The sequence below is a fragment of the Ruditapes philippinarum genome, unplaced genomic scaffold (assembly GCF_026571515.1).
Source record: "Ruditapes philippinarum isolate M1 unplaced genomic scaffold, ASM2657151v2 ctg328_1_1_1_1, whole genome shotgun sequence".
NCBI lineage: Eukaryota > Metazoa > Mollusca > Bivalvia > Venerida > Veneridae > Ruditapes > Ruditapes philippinarum.
The window spans coordinates 273,773-294,099 of NW_026857729.1; the positions used below are offsets into that span (position 1 = coordinate 273,773).

General features: G+C 32.7%; 1 protein-coding gene across 1 annotated transcript; it reads left to right on the forward strand.

Moving 5' to 3' along the window:
* Nucleotides 1-426: 426 nt before the first annotated feature.
* Nucleotides 427-19,378, forward strand: LOC132750731 (lysophosphatidic acid phosphatase type 6-like). The gene is made up of 11 exons (XM_060740765.1): nt 427-771; nt 3,518-3,655; nt 4,584-4,714; nt 5,582-5,673; nt 6,357-6,515; nt 7,880-7,956; nt 8,569-8,669; nt 9,790-9,876; nt 13,797-13,962; nt 17,992-18,127; nt 19,126-19,378. The coding sequence occupies exons 1-11, from the start codon at nt 541-543 to the stop codon at nt 19,200-19,202; spliced, it is 1,395 nt and encodes a 464-aa protein (XP_060596748.1). The 5' UTR covers nt 427-540; the 3' UTR covers nt 19,203-19,378.
* Nucleotides 19,379-20,327: the final 949 nt, after the last annotated feature.

The window sequence follows — 20,327 nt, forward strand, 5'->3', positions numbered from 1 at the left end:
GTTTATTTTTTAATTTTATTTATTTATTTTATTTTATTTTGAAATATTATAAAGTTCTCACATATACGCATGATTAAGAAAAAGTCGACATTATTGACTCAGAAGGCGAATGATATGATTTACTTCCAACTCTGATTTACACCAATAACTCCGATATACACGCTGCTTTGCTTTTACAGTGTATACATGGACCGTGTCCATATCAAAATATAAACGCATTAAAAACAAGAAGACATTGAATTTGTTGAGATGATTCGTTATCTTGATAGTTATACAAAAATGTATGCTGGGTGATTTTTTATCTATAAAACATGTTGTAAAATGGTAAACTAAAACATCATTGAGTCTGGATCGAAGACATAGACTGTATTTATAATACTGAAAAAAAAACTTAGTGGTGTTCAACTTTGTAATTCATCGCAATACATTTTTTTTTCAAATAACCGCCGGTCGGTGTTACCTCGTGCAGTTTATCCTAATTTCTTGAATTGCGTCAACTTTGAAAATAAATCTTAAAATCGTATTTCATGAATTAAAGTCATGTTTAATCGAAACGTGATCGGAGCTTCCGTGGGCTTGGGTAGCTGCCTGGCTGCAGGTGTCGGTCTGAAAATGTTCAAAAAGTCGGAAATTGACAAAAACGATACCCGAGTGAAAACACAAAATGAAAATCGTAAAGTTTTGCTCGATGGGTATGATTTAAAACAAGTACAGGTCATAATTAGACATGGGGCTAGGACACCAATCCACACAATGTATAATGTAGAACAGGTACACACTTCAAAATATTTATATAATTTGTCAGTGAAGACAACACTGGTTAATAGTCTCCCCTGAGTAGAAATTTATAAGGTGTTACATAATCAGGTGAACCAAAGGGCTCATTGAATGTTCACAAAATATGTATTTGATGGTAGAAAACATTTATCCTAAGTCAGAAATGAATTCTAAGTCCATTCCCATTTAGCCTAATTAATTCGGCGTGAACGTTTTGACCCATTTTACAGACTTTTTAGCTCGACTATTCGATAAGAATAAGTAGAGCTATTGTAGTCACCCGAGCGTCGGCGTTGGCGTAACCACTTATGTTAAAGTTTTTGTAATAGTTCAAATATTTTCAAAGTCCATTGACATATGGCTTTGAAACTTTGCACACTTGTTCACCATCATGACCCCAACCTGTAGACAGGAGGAGGTAACTCTATCAAGCATTTTGACAGAATTATGCCCCTTTTTCGACTTAGAATTTACGTTAAAGTTTTTGTAATACCTCTCATATTTTCAAAGTCCATTGACATATGGCTTTGAAACTTTGCACACTTGTTCACCATCATGACCCCCACCTGTAGACAGGAGGAGGTAACTGTATCAAGCATTTTGACAGAATTATGCCCCTTTTTCGACTTGGAATTTACGTTAAAGTTTTTGTAAAAGTTCAAATATTTTCAAAGTCCATTGACATAATTATGGCTTTGAAACCTTGCACACTTGTTCACCATCATGACCCCAACCTGTAGACAGGAGGAGGTAACTCTATCAAGCATTTTGACAGAATTATGCCCCTTTTTCAACTTAGAATTTATGTTAAAGTTTTTGTAATACCTCTAATATTTTCAAAATCCATTGACATATGGCTTTGAAACTTTGCACACTTGTTCACCATCATGACCCCCACCGGTAGACAGGAGGAGGTAACTGTATCAAGCATTTTGACAGAATTATGCCCCTTTTTCAACTTAGAATTTACGTTAAAGTTTTTGTAATAGTTCAAATATTTTCAAAGTCCATGGACATATGGCTTTGAAACTTTGCACACTTGTTCACCATCATGACACCAACCTGTAGACAGGAGGAGATAACTGTATCAAGCATTTTGACAGAATTATGCCCCTTTTTCGACTTAGAATTTACGTTAAAGTTTTTTGTAATACCTCAAATATTTTCAAAGTCCATTGATATATGGCTTTGAAACTTTGCACACTTGTTCACCATCATGTCACCAACCTGTAAACAGGAGTAGGTAACTCTATCAAGCATTATTTTTTACTATCAAGCACTAGAATAGTTGAGCGTTGCTGTCCTACCGACAGCTCTTGTTTTTCTTACTGTCAAACCGTTGGAAAAAGACAGCCCCCGTCCAAAATTATCTTGGTGTCTCTTTGACAAGTCTAATTAGTTGGACTAAGTTTTTCATTGATTCATATAGGAAAAAAACTCGACTGTTATATATTGGTTGAGTTTTTTTCGGACCTTGTATATATCAATGCCAGTGTAAGAAATTAGGATTTGAATTCACTAGGTTGGTCGGACTACAAGATTGGAATATTCACTAGCCCAAAAGACATTTCACTAGCACAATTCATTTGTTCAAAACAGTTATTTATATTGCCTCTTAAAATACAGTTGCCTGGTCGGGCTTGTTACTCAACTTACTGTGCAAAGTTGGTAGCCCGAGGAAATTTTAGTAGTCTGGGGCTATAGGACTACTGCTAATTTCGAACACTGATTATAAATTATAGATAATTAATGAAATGAAATTTACTCTCATTTAATCAAAAGATACATCCCCTGAATGAATTATTTCCACTGAAAAAAGCCCTTTAATCTTTAATCAATCTTAATAACAGTATACAAACAGCCTCTAATATTGGATGTCTTTTGTATATTTTTTTGCGGCAGCGAAAACAACTTGAAAAAACTGCATTATCATCGTTAACTGTAATGTAGCTAACGATTTATTTATTTATTTGTTTCTATTACAAAAAAAGAAAACATTATGTCATTGCGATAAAACACTTATATAACTAGTATATGAAACTCGTTAGTTACAAGGATATAACACTGGCTGGGGCGACATCTCGGGATGTTTCTGCAAAAAAAAATTGTCTCAGCCTAACGGCCTCGCCATTTTTTAGCAAAAACACCCCATGATGTCACCCCCAGCCAGTGTTATATCCTTGTAACTAACTCTTTTCATATACTATAACTATTACCTACATAGCACATTATCTCATAGTGTAGTACATTATTATTTGTAGAGTAAGTATTTCAATAACAAATACGCATTTTCTATGTTAATTTTTTTCTTCTTTTTCTAATTTTGATGAAATATTAAACTCCAGGTATTTTTTGTATATTACATTTAAACATAATTGTATAATTTAAGGCAATTTTCAGATAAATCATAATCAGGTGATAACCAAATAAACAGAATCATTTTGTTCTCCTTCAATCTTGGCATGCATCAACTTTAAACCCACTACTTAATTGTATAATTGTACATGTATAAGATGTGAAATATTTTTTCTTTTTTTTTGCACTTAGGTAAAGTATAGATACCTTTTTTTCTTAGTCAAATACTGGTTTATCTAAAATCTGTGTGTTTTTACTCCTATTATATGGTTGAAAAAAAAAACAACAACAAAGAATTTTGTTGTCAACGCATCTCGTACATGTACACCATTACATTTTGAAAGATGGATCAGATTACACAATTTACAAACCTCTTTTTTTGCAGGTAGATTACAGTTCAAAATTATTTATGGGAGATCTTGCACACACTGTATATAACTACAAGTCAGTGAATCTAGATGGTGGTCCAAAACCTAAATCAACATATGATGCTCACTATAGTCAACCAGAAAGATTGTTAAAGGTAAAATTCCTCCCCTTAGATTGCTCTATCTTGTTAGATACATTGTAGTTGACCTGAAAGAACATCAGACCCATAGACAGACCTTTTTGAAGGGCCAATTTGGGACTGAAATTCAACCCCATTCCTCAGGCCTCCTCGAAAAGTATATATTTTTCAGGTCAGGTTCCCTGTTAGTGGACGAAAATCCCCTGATGGGGGACTGCATATACCTTCGAGAGGAAAGTATATTTGCACATTTAGGCCAAAGTTTAGGTGTTTTGGTAGAAAATAATTACTTAACATAATTAACTGAAAAAGGGCACTGTTAGAGAGTTTAATTGTATACATAGTATTGTAACCTTGTATTTTACAGGTCACTGTGTGAATTTGAGTGAGTCATAATAATATCACTACACTTAATGATATAAACATTATTCAGAGATTTTTCTGTGATAAATGACTGGGCTCAACATTTAAATGTTTACCGACTCTGTAAAGGCTAAATGACAACTTTCAAGCATTATTAGTGGAGAGTGACCTTAGATGCCCTGCCATAAATTATTTCAATTAGAAGAGGATACCTAAGTAGAACCACAGAGTCACCAACGCCCTATATAGATAGCTGCCTTACACAAAATAGCCCAAAGTCATAAATGAGTGTCCTGTCATTTAAACAGAATAAAAAAATAAGAGTTAGTTTTATTCAAATTTATTTTAGATTGATACTGTTTGAAGCTATAAGCTTATTGAAACACTCTCAAATCTGTTCCTGGAACCAACCAGTACTAAGCAATGAATGTAAAGTTTCTTGCTCAAGGAAACCACTGCTTTCCCCTGACCGGGTTTGAACCGACACGGTCAGCAATACTTGGATTACTATCTTACATGTTTACCACTTTCTTAGATGATGTACTCACTAGTATTTTAATTTCTTCTTTTTTTATTCCAGGGTAAAGCTATACGAGGGGATCTTACAAAACTAGGTCAAGATCAAATGTATGTGATTGGTCGGTTGCTACGGAAACAGTATATACGTGAAGCCAAACTTATAGACAGTGAATTTGATCCAGAACAAGTATAGTAGGTTAACTGAACTGAAATTTTTGCCATTGAGTAATTATATTGTAAAGTTTGAGATTGGTTCATATTCCTACTTTTAATTAAAAATGACTAAGCATGTTCATAGCTTGTTATTTATACAGACTTATTTTTAGTTCAATCATGTTGGAATATTATTGAAACTCTCTCAAATCTGTCACTTGAACCATCCAGTACTTAGAAAGTTTCTTGCGCAAGGAAACAATGGCTTGCCCCTGACAGGGTTTGAACATACGAAGCCAGTAACCCTTTAATTACTAGTATGAAGCATTAACCACTCGACCATGCAGCGACCTGTTCACACTTCATAAGTAATTTGTTTTAAAAGTTCATGATAGGTACGAATTTGTGTATTCAAATGTGTTTGTGTAAAAAATGACCGGGTTTGTTTGTTTTTAGCTTGACTTTTTGAAGAATACGAAAATTGTAATAACACAGGCCTGATCATCACACTTTGGTTAAGTCTTTCTTTAGTATCTCAAAAACCTATTGATGGGAATTGGTTTAAACTTCACACACTTATTTGAGAGCATTATAGGAAGTCACTAAGGCATATAGCTGGAATATGGATTTTGACCAAATTATGGCCCTTTTTTGAACAAAGGAAATTCTTTTAAATCCATGCCCTTGTTTTACTATAAAGCACTGAGTACGTTGTCCTACTGATATCTCTTGTTCATGATGAACATAGGAAATTCTGTTTACACTTCAAAGCAAAATCATTACAATTAAATGGGGAATTTCAATAGTTTTTCAGACAAGGATAAATTCAGTTCTTATTCTAAATGCCAAAAAAAAAAAGTAGATACACATGTACATAAGTTCACATTGTATGTTATATAATTACAGTATAAGGTCTACAAACACTAACAGAACTATAGGTACAGCAAGATGTATAGTTGCTGGGATGTTTGGAGCAGAGTCACTTAGAAAATTAAAAGGTATTTACTTAAAGCTGCATGCCTTAAGATATGAGCCAAAATATTTTAAGAAAATCAAACTTGAGAATATGTGCTATGATACTAAGAAAAGTAAATATATCAAGTAAATAATAATTAACATGTATTATGTATAAGTTAAAGCAGCATGCCTGCAGAAAATAGGTAACATAAATATTGTTTTGTGTTGTTTTATAAAGAAACTCAGGCTTTAGCTGATATAAGAAGTCGGTCAAAATTTGTGATTACTGGATAAAAAAAGGTCTTGTTTATTATAGTGTCACCCCTACTGAAAGGGCCAGCCATTTCTGACTTATGAGACACCTTTTGCTTGCATACCATGTACCTCCAAACTCCTACCACTATGCTAGGCGCCAGGCGGATAGAAATCGGTAACGATTCATTTTAACTACCTCGCGGCTCACGAAGCGACCATTTCGGAATGAGTCCCACGAGAAACATAACGCTCCCCGTTGGGCTCGAACCTTCCACCTCCCGATCCGAAGGCAGATGCCTTAACCATTAGGCCAACGGTACCGGATATATGTAGTAATTTAGAAAACCGGTTAATCTGGTGGACTGACTGCAGATATATGACCGACATGTCAGGGCAAAATACAAACAAACTAAAGACATGAATATTGTTTAGTAATTTTTTGACAGATTTTTTTGTATACTTATAATAGAACCTGTAGAAATTCACATTGATGAAGGAACGAAGGATGTTTTATTACCAAGGACTGGGGTATGTCACGTGTTACGACAGATAAATCACTATGCAATGGTACACGGTGGTGATTTGCCTGGTTTGAGGGAAAATAGACTTCTTATAGAAGATTTATTAGGTAGGTAACAGGATCTAATTCCAAATATCAAAGGTTAACAAATCTGTATCACAAATTCAGTAGGTAAAATGCTATACAAGGGCTGTCCCAGGAAGTTGTGGACAATTGCTGTTAAAGAATTTTTTGATTTTCTTAACCCATTACTTCATGAGAATTTTGTGAAAAATGGCTGTTTTCATCGAAAAGGCACCCCATTGATGAATCTATTTGATTGGGAATGGTGCCGAAAAAGTGATCACTTTTTTTAACAACATTTCTCAAACGAAAAAAACAGTGTTTGGGGTCTGAATAGGGCATTTTTTTCCACTATTTCGGTCTCACCACAAAAGTGAAAAGTTGTCAAAACATGTCTATATAAAAAAATGTGTTTAGGAAATAGATATCAATTCTGAGTGCATTGTTGTAGAATAATGCACAGTTTGAGTTCAAATGCGTAGTAATATAATCAAGAGGGCCGATAGGCCTGAGTGATTAATTACAAAGCATTTGAACGAAAAACAAATAATGCACGAAGAATTAATATCTATTTCCATTCTAACACGTCAAGAAAAAATATAATTATTAATATAAAGTTGGACTTTATGTTTGGTGGTTAAATTTGTTTAAACCTCAGAGTTTCCATTGAATAGAAACGTTTTATAAAGGCTGTTCCAGTGGGTTGAAACAAAACTGTCGTTAAATCTACCGTGTGTAGAAACATTTTCAGAATAACAAATTTTGAAAAACTTTGATAAAACCTTGTTTGTTTATTTTATTTCACCTTATAACTTTTCAAGCGAAATACAAATTATCAAAAGTGAAATAAATGTAAAACTTAACTCGTTTGCGACATTGAAATAGCGTACCTGATTTGATTGTTTTGCATGTGATGTTTGGGGCTACATTGTGACGTCACGTAAACAGCACTTTAAACATCTGTACAGCGTTAACGACTGAAGTAAAGATATTATATAGTGTTCGGATTCATTTTCTTAGTTAGACCATTTCCTTTCATTCTAGATAGTTTTCACAACAAAATTCGACAAAAAATTGTTTTTATTTATCAGATTTTTCAATGTGAAAATACACAGGGAGATAATAAGAACGGCGAGTGCATTGTTGTAGAATAATGCACGCTTCAAGCCTTCTTTGTTTATACAGAAAATTTTTCGATAGTGTTAGAATAAATAATTTTGAACAAAGATATCTCTATCAATTTGAAATGAAATGTGAAACTCTATTTCAAGAAAGTATTCATACATTAAATTTATATATTAAAGCATTAATACAGCCCTCATGCTTTATTATATATATCATCTGATGAACTTAGAAAGAATTTGAGAATGTGGATCTCTTTTCTCATACAAGTATTTTGTTTCTTTCAGATTATCATCCAGATGGGACGCCTGGTAAACATAAACTTAACTTTATAGACATCAGAGATGATATTGTGGCCAGAGAGGTAGCACTATCTTATTCTTTTCAGCTATTTTAACTCTTAGGACTATTAATAACACTTTGGGCTATTTTATCTTTTTGTGCTGATTTTAACTCTTTGGGCTGATTTTAACTCTTTGGACTATTTTAACACTTTGGGCTGATTTTAATCCTTTGGACTAATTTATTTAACTCTTTGTATGATTAGTTTGTCTGTTTTATTGATGCATATTATTGGGTAAAGTTTAGTGGTCAGTCAACCTAACAGGTTGTTCTAATTTAACATGATTTATAAATCAATGCTGTGAAACAAATGACCTGTAGACTTAATGTCCGAGATCAGTTGTCATGGAGAGATTACACCATGTATGAGGATCAAACCTTTGACCCTCGCATTACAGTTACTTATCAGATGCTCTCCCTATTAAGCTAAGCATAATATAGTATGTGGCTGAGTGGTTAAGGTCATTGACCTTAAACCACTTGCCCCCTCACGGCTGTGGGTTCGAATCCTGCAAGTGACTTTGGATTCTTTAATATGAGGAAGCTATCCAGCTTGTTAATGGAACATGTGAGGTTCTACTCTGGTACAAAAAAAAAACAACAACCTTAAATCATATTATATCTTGTATTGTAGACTCATGGATATCCCTATCCAGACCGGCTGAAGCCACATCGTCCAATGATAGAAGAAAATGCTTCCAAAGTCATGTATTATGCTTTTTGTGCACATCAAGAGTGAGTAACTCTTGCCAAATTTCAATATAGATACTGTAAAATCAAATTTTTTGTGAGGCAAAAATTTCATTTGATGCAATATTTTATACTAAATGGTCAGGTTTAATATTCACTAAATTATATTTTAAAATGATAATCTGTTAAATTTTTAATGATACTTTGATACATTTATTTTGTGAAAGTGTTTAATTTGGAAAATTAGCAAAATTTAATCCCTTGTGAAAATTTATGATTTTAAAGCACAGCTAAGACAATATAATTCTGTCGGCATGGCAACAATCCTTGTTAGTGAAGGAACAAAAGCAAGAGCTTGATAAAATTATTTGAATTTTTATGTTGATAACATAAGTTCATGAGTTACATAATATGTTGATAACCTAAATATGCATTATTGACATTTTTTGTTGATAATCTAAATTTGTGATTGACATTTTATGTTGATAACCAAAGATGTGTGATTGAATATTTATATTGATTACATAAATGCATAATTGAAAACCTAAAATAAATGATCAAATTTTTACATTGATTATCTAAAATGCACGATTGAATACTTAAGTTGATAACATCAAGTACATGAGTGACATAATATGTTGATAACCAAATATGCATTATTGAATGTATATATATATATCAACCTTAAATTCATGATTGACATTTATGATTACATATATAAGTTTAGAATTTTAAATGTATGATTGATATGTTAAACAGTTTAAAACCTAAAATGCATGATTGATATAATTATGTTAAGAAGTAAAAACATTAACCCCTTGTTCACTTTCCTGCATTATAGATTTACACAGTGTACCAACAAAAACATGATAAAACTAATGATGCTTTAAGCTTGAAATCCATTCCTGGAACCAACCAGTATGGAGCAATGAGGGTAACGTTACTTGCTCAAGGAATCAATGGCCTGTCCCTGATGGGGTTTGAACCGGTGCTGCTTGCGATCACTAGATTGCTAGTCTGACACGTTTACCACTCGGCCATGCCACAACTTTAAAAATAGATATTAGAATCAGGTATCCAGAAATTTATAATAGCATTCAGATGAAGTACAATGATACATTTACATACATGTATATAATAACCATGTATTATGTACATGTTTCAGGTCAGAACGAGAAGTGGCAATGAAGTTGTCTACAGGACCTCTTGTTAAATTATTGTTAGATACAATAGAAAATGCTGAAAACCTCAGGTAAAATTTATTATTATGCTTATAATTATTATTATTAGTATTATTATAAGTATTATTATTATTATTATTATTGTTATTTTTATTATATCATGTAATATGATTATTAATATGTTTATCATTATTATTATTATTATTATTGATATGTTTATTATTATTATTATCATTATCATTCTTATTATTTTTATTCTAAACACCTTTCATGTCATTTACTAGAAAACTCATATTGATACCATTGGTAAGAGTCAAGCTATCCTTGAAAAGTCATGATGCTATTCTAGAAAAGTCATGATGCTATTCTAGAAAAGTCATGATGCTATTCTAGAAAAGTCATGATGCTATTCTAGAAAAGTATCACCATGCTATTCTAGAAGAGAGTCACCATGCTATCCTAGAAAAGAGTCACGATGCTATTCTACAAAAGAGTCACGATGCTATTCTTGAAAAGAGTCACCATGCTATCCCAGAAAAGTCACAATGCTATTCTAGAAAAGAGTCTTAGAGTCAAGTCTTTTTAGTACCAAGTCAAGCTATTTATAGTTAAGCCATTTTAGAAAAGAGTCACATAAAATTAACCTATTCTAGAATAGAATCTAGCTTTTTAGAATTGTGGCCACATTCTAGAATATGATGGAGCTTTTCTGGAATAGTTGATCAAACCATTTTAGTGGCATAGAATGAAGCTATTCTAGAAAAGAGTGACATAGATACTAGTATTTCTAGAATACAGTGGATCTTTCCTTGAATAGATACCGCCTCCATGGTCGAGGGGTTAGAGTCGATGACTTCTAATCCAGTCACCTCTCTGGCATGGGTTCGATCCCGGGGAGAGGCTTTGGTAGTTTAGCGCGGAGGAAGGTAGTCTAGTACTGGTGTAACTCTCCAGGAACGATGGTTAGGAAACTACCTGCCTATATGATTGAAATACTGTTGGAAAAAGGCGTAAAATGAAACAAACAAACAAACAAACCTAGAATAGATTGGGGTCATTCTAGAAAAGAGCCAAAGCATTCAAGATCAGAATAATCCCAGCTTGCACTTGAGTGTTTCCTGGTATTGACAACAACTGGTCTCTGAATTTAGCATTTTTCTTATTAAAATTCCTTAATTTGTAAGTGGACTGTAAAATACTGTTTTCCTGTCTTGAACAGAATGATATACAACTTAAACAGGATATATAATCACATACTGCTTTCTATATGTTAATCAGCAAGAGTTATTTCCCTTGAAATTTATTTAGCCATTAGAAAATAAAGGAAATTTTATTACCCGGTTACCCAGTATTTTATCATTGTAAAGCCATGTCATCCTAAATTTCTAAGGTGCCTTATCAGACTGTACTTTTAGCAGTAATGATTTTAGAATTTTTATATCTTGCACATGTAATAGTTTAAAGCTGTGTGCCTGTAGATGAGCCAAAATATTTCAAGAAAATCAAAATAAAGAAAAAATGTACTAAGATTTAAGAAAAATCAATAGATTCAAGATTCAAGTAATAATTTTACATGTTATGTGCGATTACTGACTGATTTATGTGCGATTACTGACTGATTTTGCAGTATTTATCACAATATTTTCACTGCATGATTTACTTAGTAAGGGCTACTTTTGCATATTTGACACCTTTTTAGTAATTTATATGGATTGTAGATGCTATGAATATATATTATTACCTATAATACTACATGTATATAGTGAAAACCCTCAATTAAGACCACCATTGGGACTGGACGAAAGTGGTCTTTATTGCGGGGTGGTCTAAATTGTGAATATTCTTATCATTGCTTACATACTTTATGACCATGGTCTTTTTAAGTCCTGTTGTATGAACAAACAATATGTATCTTAACCTACAAATACAATATAAAAGTATGTAATAATATTTTATCTGATGAGAGGTAAATATACTTCTGAAGAAATTTAACATTAAAGTCTCTTTTATCTGATTTCAATACTAATTATTATATGATGAACATAGTTCACCTATCAAATAAGAAACAAAATAAATGTGCTGAAAGCAACACTAAATCACTAAAAAATTACTTTCTCACCTTATTTCATACAATAACCCAAAAACAACAGTTTTTCACACCTTGTGAAATTAAGTGTCATGCCTAAGAGCTTTCAAGCAGATCATAACACCAAATTTTAGAATAAGATAGGTGTTGACTTTAATGTCAGTGGTCTCAATAGTGGGGTCTAATAAAGTTTAAAACAATGAATTGGGAATGAATCTGGATATTCTTAAAAGTGGATATACAGGTGATCTAAATTCTTGATCATGTATCCATTGATGTAGAGAACAGAAAAATCTTGATAGAGGTGGTCTTAATTCCAGGGTGGTCTGAAGTAGGGATTCTACTGTATTTCTTATGCCTTATTTGAGCTAGTTCAATTTGTTGAATCAATGATTTATAATCCAATGTAATGAACTGGTTATTTTGGCAAAGGTCATAATATTTTTGTCTCTAATAAAAAAGAACTTTGTGGAACGTTTTATTTTGTAATGCCATATCTCAGCATATATAATCAAGCCATACTGACTGGTAATAAATAGAAATTTGCTGACTTGAACAAATTGCTCTTTATATGTGCCCATCCTTGCATGACATTTTGATCTTTACCTGATACCTGAGAATGCTTTGAGGGATGAACTTTAAATGAACTTAAAGAATCAATGTATGTGGTATATCAGCACGTACCTCAATTGTCTCTAAACTTGGACAGGATATTTGTCCTAGAAATTACTGGGAAAGTTTGAATATGGGTCATCTTGGGTGAAAAACTAGGTTGTACAACTCAAAAATGGAAAAAAATGTCTTGTAATCACTCTAAAAACTACTGTTTCATTCCATATGTACTTGAAATTAGTTAGAAAGGTTGTTGCAATGATTTCTAGCTCACATACAATATGGGTCATTTGGGTCAAAAACAAGGCCACAGAGACCAAATATGCAAAAACATTGTTAATATATAGATGTTTTCAGCCAAATAATTTGTAAATCTCTCATACAAATTATTTAGTTGATGTCTAGCTGAAGTTAGAATATTTGCTTTTTATTTACAGTTAACATCATTGATTGTTCCTTGTCATTTAGAGCCTTAATAATCAAGTGAGCGATACATCTTGTATCAGATTTGTATCAGATATTTCTGTTGAAAATGTGTCAGAGTTAAATCGTATACACTAACATGTACAGTGTCTTAACTTTAGTGTAGATATTAGTTACCCGCATTCAAAAGCATGCTCATTGATTGGCTCATTTTTTGTGGGGTTTACATAATGTGACAAGAAAGAAAAGAGAAGGGATAACGTTAGAAATGTCGTATTCAGATGCTTGTTCATTGGTTATCTTTTCTGGGATTTCATATTGTGACAAAAGGGATTGTGTTTTTGTTTTTGCCTGTGATACCAAAGAGAAAGAACATCAAAACAGTCCGCACTATGATTTATACTAGGCGGTGGGGGAGGGGGGGTGCTATGCCTCTTTCAAATCAAATAGCCTTGTGTTTTGTCAAATAGCCTGTTTCTATTACATGGCCCTTTTATTTCATGTGAAGGTTCAATCTAGCTTGTTCCAGTATTGAATAAGGTGAGGTTAGTGCTTTTTGTGCTTTCTTTTGAGACACCCTGCTAGTTACTGATAATGATTGACAAAGACAAGGTGCTTGCTTTTCTCCACAACATGTAATTTATTGTGTTGATAAGATCTTACACCCAACAATCATTGTTTGTGAATTTCAATCCTGACAACTTGAAAGAATAGGTTTTATGGTATTATAAGAATATGGTATTGCTCATATAAAATGACTGCCTCAAGAATAACAGGAAACAGCAACACAAAATCATTGGTCAATTTATCTATTGAAAAGTTAGCCTCATTTACTTTGAGATTTGAGAATTTCTAACTTTATGATTTCAGGCAGAAGATGTATATTTACTCTTGCCACGATTCAACACTAGTCGGTCTTCTAGGTTTGCTAGATGTGTATGATTTTAAATGGCCACCATTCGGTTCTTACGTGATTTTTGAAACATATGAAAACAAAGAGCAACAGAAGTTTGTCAGGGTATCATATAATGGAAAGGTAGGTGGTATTATACATGCATGTTTAAATTGACATTAGTTGTGGCTGCGTATTGGAGAGGGGCGTCTGTGGCCAAGTGGTTAAGGTCGTTGACTTCAGTCAAACCACTTGCCACTACAACATTACATTGCTTCAGCCTAGAGCTTCTTTTTTCTTGCCTAAACTAGTGAACACCAAACTTACTTAATGCTGCTCAGCTGATATAGCTCTAGACAGGATAGCATTATCTTGACCTGAAACAACTTGCCTCTCACCACTGTGGGTTTGAATCCCAACATGACCTTTGGATTGTTTCATTCGCGGAAGCTATCCAACAAGCATACAGAATGCTGGTGGTTCTACTCAGGTGCCTGAAATAATGCATTGGTGAGCACCTGAGTTCTTCTCACACAAGTCAAGTGGGATAGTTGCCATGTGACCTTTACTGAGTTTGTGCTACTTAGAACTCATCAAAAAGAAATATAGCATTGTAACCTGTATGCAAAACCCATTTTATGGACAAATGTCTAATTGATTTTTCCACGCTCTTGCCCTTTAACCAGAATGATTTGTTAGAAAGGTACTAATAACTAATTAACAATACACAACTTCATTTTTCTGTGCTCTTGCTTACTCGAGCTAATTGTGCTTAATGTACAGAGTATTGGCAACAAGTATTGGCATAAGGCAAACACAATATTTTAGAAAGTGGACATTCATGTATTAATAACACACAAAATTAGAGGCAGGTCACCTTTTAGCTCCACTTTATGAAGAAAAAATGAGGAGTTATATCATTACCCTCTCCTCAGTGTGAGCGTCAGATTTGTCATTGGTTACCCTTTTTGTTAAAGTCCAATTTCTTTTTAGAAACCATATAAGCTATTTAAACCTATACTTGTTAGTCCTCTACCGGTTTAACCGGAGGGGACTTTAGGTTTACCCTCCGTCCGTCTGTCAGTCTGTCTGTCAGTCCGTCCGTCCACAAAACTGGATCCCGCGATAACGCAAAAAGTACTGAAAATATTTTTATGAAACTTGATATATGGATAGATGGCAGTATGGAGATTATGCACGTCTTTTTTTTTCTTCCTATGTTGAAAATTCTGGTTGCTATGGCAACAAATAGCCTGAATTTCAAGATTTCTGATTTAAATTTTTCAGCTTTTTCACTATAAGTTCTTTATTTCTTAAGGTGTTTACTTCAAACTTTAACCATCAACCACATCATATGTGACAAGGTTTACAAAAAAAAATTATCACTATTACCTCCCTTGAACTTAGAATTTTTATGAAAAAAAATGTTGTCTTTTTTAAATAACTTCTTTATTTTCTAATGTATCTACTTCAAACTTCATATAAAAGTTTCTTATTATCACTCAACATTTTTGAGAAGGTTAAATACTCTAGCAAGACTATTTCCAGAATTATCCCCCCTTGAACTTAGATTTTTTTCGAGAAATTGGTATTTTTCACTCCAACTTCTTCATTCCTTATAGGATTTACTTTAAAATCCCACATCATAATTATATGACAAGGTTGTCTAAACATAATTTCCTTACTAGGCAGGGAAACTTAACACATTACTGTGATATAGACAAACTTAGAACTCAAAAGATTTAAGTTCATTCATGTCATTCATTCACTGGTAAAATTGAATGGCCAATGGTTCATCAAAATGTTGCTGGGGTTCTAACCGGTAGGGGACTTATTGATTGCTTGCAATACTATGATAATTGCTTGTTTATTGTCTGGAAATGACGGCTTTTTAAAAGGCAGGTAACCCAATCAAAGCTTGATATACATATTCACTATCAATATATGAAAATATTTCAGAAGGGTTGATGATCCTAAAATCCTTTTTTGCAAAGTTATACCCCGTTTTTTTACTTACTCTTTTTCTTTATAAGTCCATTTTCTCAAAAACTGTCAAAGATTATCACTTCAAACTTGGAATATGTGTTACATTTTTTAATTGGATTGCTTTTCTAAAGGGCAGGTAAATTTTTTTTTTCTCAGTTGTGACCCAATTTTACTTTGAACTTATTGGTTTATTTTTTGTTCAGGTACATTTCTCAATAAGTATCAAAGATATTCACTTGGAGTACTTATTCATTATGAAAATTTAAATGCATTTATAAGGGGCAGATAATCCCAAAAGCCACTTTTGCTTTTTTTGACTTAGAATATTTTTCTTTTTCTCCAAAAAATAAAAAAAAATGAATGAATAAATAAATGAAATAAGAAAAAATTCTCTTCACACTTAAAATATTTCTTGACTATCAAGGGCAGGTAAATCTGCTTAGCACATTTGCAGAATTATGCCCCCTTTTTATAATGTTGATTTTATTTAACTAGCCAGCTTTGAGAAAAAAGGAGAGGGCTGTCTGCTGATATGTCTTGTTTATTTTTGTCTTAACTTAAATAAGGTCCACTTTGCCCATCCAGTGACAGTGAATTCTTACTTAAGAGGAAGACAAGTGGTGGGCTTGTCCTGAATAAGCAAAAGTTATAAGAATCAAAACTCTGCCAAATACCCATATTATTATAACTTATAAATTTTTTGACTGGTTATATGGTCCTATATAAATGGTTGTTTGTAAATATAACCCAAGCTGCTAGGTTATTGCAAATAACTGTTTATATGAAGCCATATAACCTGTCCGGAATATTATAACCTGTCAGGAATACTAGTATTGATTAATTATAATGAATTTATATTACTGTACACTAATACTTTTTGAGAGAAAAAAAGTGAGATTTATTCATAAATTGACATAATATCGATATATATTAAACTATTTAAACAGCATGGTTATTCAATGAAAAGCGACCTTACAGACATGCAAGGCCATATTATATAAGATAAAACTTCCTGTTTACTGAATTTTGAATCACGTTCCTGGACAGTTTCTACAAGAGTTGCTCCATGTGCTTTATGAGAGACAGGAAACACTTGAGACAGTGTGATACATGCTAATATGTTATAGCATATTTGAAAATGAATTTTAAAATCAAAAACAAAAAAACAACAACAAAAAACAATTAGATATGATAGGTAAAACTGAGGAAATATTAAGAAAAACAGTTGTTTTATAAGCATTACTCATGTAAGCTGTTGTTTTTGTCCCTTACATCATGTTCTGTCTGTAGTAAACAACTATTTCCTCCTGTTTGGTTCTGCCAAGGAATTAATTTTATCAGATAAATGCTCCATTTGATGTAGGTATAGACCAGTAACTTATGTAAAAAATGGCGGATCATTCTCTCATTCCATTTTTTCCAGAATAATCATATCTGTCATATGTTGTGGTTGAGATAGGAATATACGTCCCTCTGGAGCTCGCCTTGGCCATTAGGGGGTTCTCGAGGGATGGATATTCCGATCTGAACAGCAAACATACGTCAATTATTTTTTCTTGCATATTCTTTTCGTTACTAAAACAATTTTCCATGATAATTTATGTTTTTACACCCGTAACTATTTTCTTAGGACAACATAATGAAATTACATCTTCATTTATAAATGGCAAAATTATATCTAAAGCATGCCATTGTATAGCACACAACTCCTCTAGCACCTTCCATGCCAAATGAAATTTCTTGCATGGGTAAAACTAACAGAAAAACCAGTCTGATTAAAATAAAATAATTATTCTTAACATGAAAATTGATCCAAAATTTAAAAGGGTTGCTGTGCTTTTCACTCAAATCAGGCAAAGAATAGCACAAGAATATGATTTTCCATCTATTTCTGAGAATATCTTTCTATTTTAAATGTCCTAGATGATCTATGTAGTAAATTCTTTTTTTTTTATATGTTTTTCTGCTTTTTGACCATAGTGGAGTTGCTTTAAAGAAGTGGCAACAGTAACAGACATTCTGGATGATTTATCATGAAACTGTGACTCAACAGTTTGTTTCAGCATACAAATGTTCTCACTGAACGTAACTTGTCAATGTAAAGGTAAAAATTAAATTTTTATAATGTCACTTTAAATGTTTTGTATCCAAACATAATATAATAATGATAAAAATGATTTATTGCAGGATCAAATTGTAAGAAGATGCAGTACTGAGTTAATTCCCTTGGAAGAGTTAAAGACAAATATAGGACACTACGCAGTTGATAAAGCAGAATACGAGGAAATTTGTGCTTCAGATATTTTAGAAGTTATTGCACAAGGTTTGTTCTATGAGATCACAATTTTTATTTTATCCCTCCTTTTTATTCTTGGGAGGGCAGTCATGTCCCAGGTGGTTAAGGTTGTTGGCTTTAAACCACTTGCCCCCACCACTGTAGGTTCGATTCCTGACAAGGACTTTGATTTCTTTCATGTGAGGTAGCTTATAATCTAGCTAGCTTATACAGAGCATCAGTGGTTCTACTCAGGTACCTGTTTGTGCCAAAAATAATACAATGAGGGAACCCAAGGTCTTTCTTTACTAGTTAATCTGCCAAATGACCATGTTGTTTCTGTGATGTAATACCTGACCTAAAAAGCAGAATAAAAACAAACTCCTCACTTCTTTTATTTTGCCTCTGATTCACTTTATGTTGCCACTCCTTTACTTTACCCGCCCTGTATTTAAATTTTAAAGGGCCTCTGTGGCCAAGTGGTGAAGGTGGCTGATTGCCCCTTACTGCTGTGAGTTGGAATGCTGTTAAGGACTGTGGATTCTTTCAGTGAGGCAGCTATTCAGCAAGCTTTATTTCTCCACTTTCCAAAGAAAAAACAGAAATTATTGTCATGACCCTCTCGTAGGCATTAGACATTGGCATCAGTGTTGGTTAGCCTTTTCATTCAGGTCCAATCCTAAAAATTTACTGCATGATATTAAGTTTCGCCCTTTTATAAACATGTATTTTTAGCCCTGGTTCACCATTTTGTAAAGGTCCAATTTCCTAAGATACTATTTATTTTAAAGTTATTCACTTCAAACATGATATCATAATATAACACCATTTCTGAAGGACAGATAATCCTTAATTATATTTTTGCAAAGTGATGCCCCTTATTGACTTAATTTTCTTAATTTTCTCAAAAACTGTCTAAAGTTAATCACTTCATACTTACAACAATTGTTCAGTTCAGAAAATACCTCAGCTGAGTCCCTTTAACCTTGGAGAGAGTATGCTGTTAGCTTGTCTTGCACTGAGTAATTAAAAAATTCCACTTGCAGATGTAATGGCGCAAGAAAAGGGAGAAGTTGAAGACATTGAAGACAAGGAGAGGTCTGACACTCCTGCTGGAATGTAGAACATGAATATTTATGAGCATTTGATTAGAAATATGGGACAACACATAGAATAAAAATATGCAGAACATGAATATTCATGAGCAATGACTAGAATGTAGAACATGAATATTTATGAGCACTTGATTAGAAATACAGGTCAACACATGGATATAGAAATAAGCAGAACATGAATATTTATGGAAATCATGACCCAGAATTTTTATTAGCATATTTGTGGGAAATGTAAGAACATGAAAATATTTATGACGTTTTTGAATGTAGAAAATTCAGGACATTCACATGAAATTATACACATTTTGGAATATAGAAAAATATGCAGAACAATATGAATATTTATGAGCCAACATGTACCGCCCATCTTGAATTAACATAGTTACAATTGGTACAAATTTCAGAGTAAAATGCATGATCATTAAATGTTCCCAATAGTGTGTTCTTGCAGTCGCGGGTTTGCACATATTAGCACTCACTAATAGACATGTAGAATGACATTTGGGTAAACTTAATGTGAATATTTTCATGAAACCATCTTAATTTGCATATCTGTTACTAACAATCTGGACTGTAGGATCAGAAATATGTATGATCTTATAGATTTGGCATAGTAATAAAACATATGGAATATAGAGAATGAATATTCATGTTCATTTGATTTGCATATCAGTTTAGTATCTGAAATGATGATTCATGAATATTTATGAATTTACACCTTATGAATGTGGGACATTAATTTGAATAAACTTAGTTTTTGTCCTTGATGAATATTTGATTTATTGTTTATGATAAGTTGATTTATATGAAATGTTAAACATAAATGACTAATTGATTAATATGCTTAGTGTTTTTGCTTAATTTTGCCTGGGGTTCACTTTTTTTGAATATTCATAAAAATAATTTGCATAATAATGCACAATATATGATTATTAAGAGCCTGTTTTAAAGGCATGTGTTATTAATTTTTTGCTTAATTCATGCATTTTAAGTGTAGGTTATAGGTTATATACAGATTTTTAAGAAATTAATTTTCGAGCGAACGAAGTTAAGCAATTAACCAAAAAAGTTACAATGGCAACTTTAAATACACCACGGATTTATATTACATGTAAATGTACAATCTCCACACA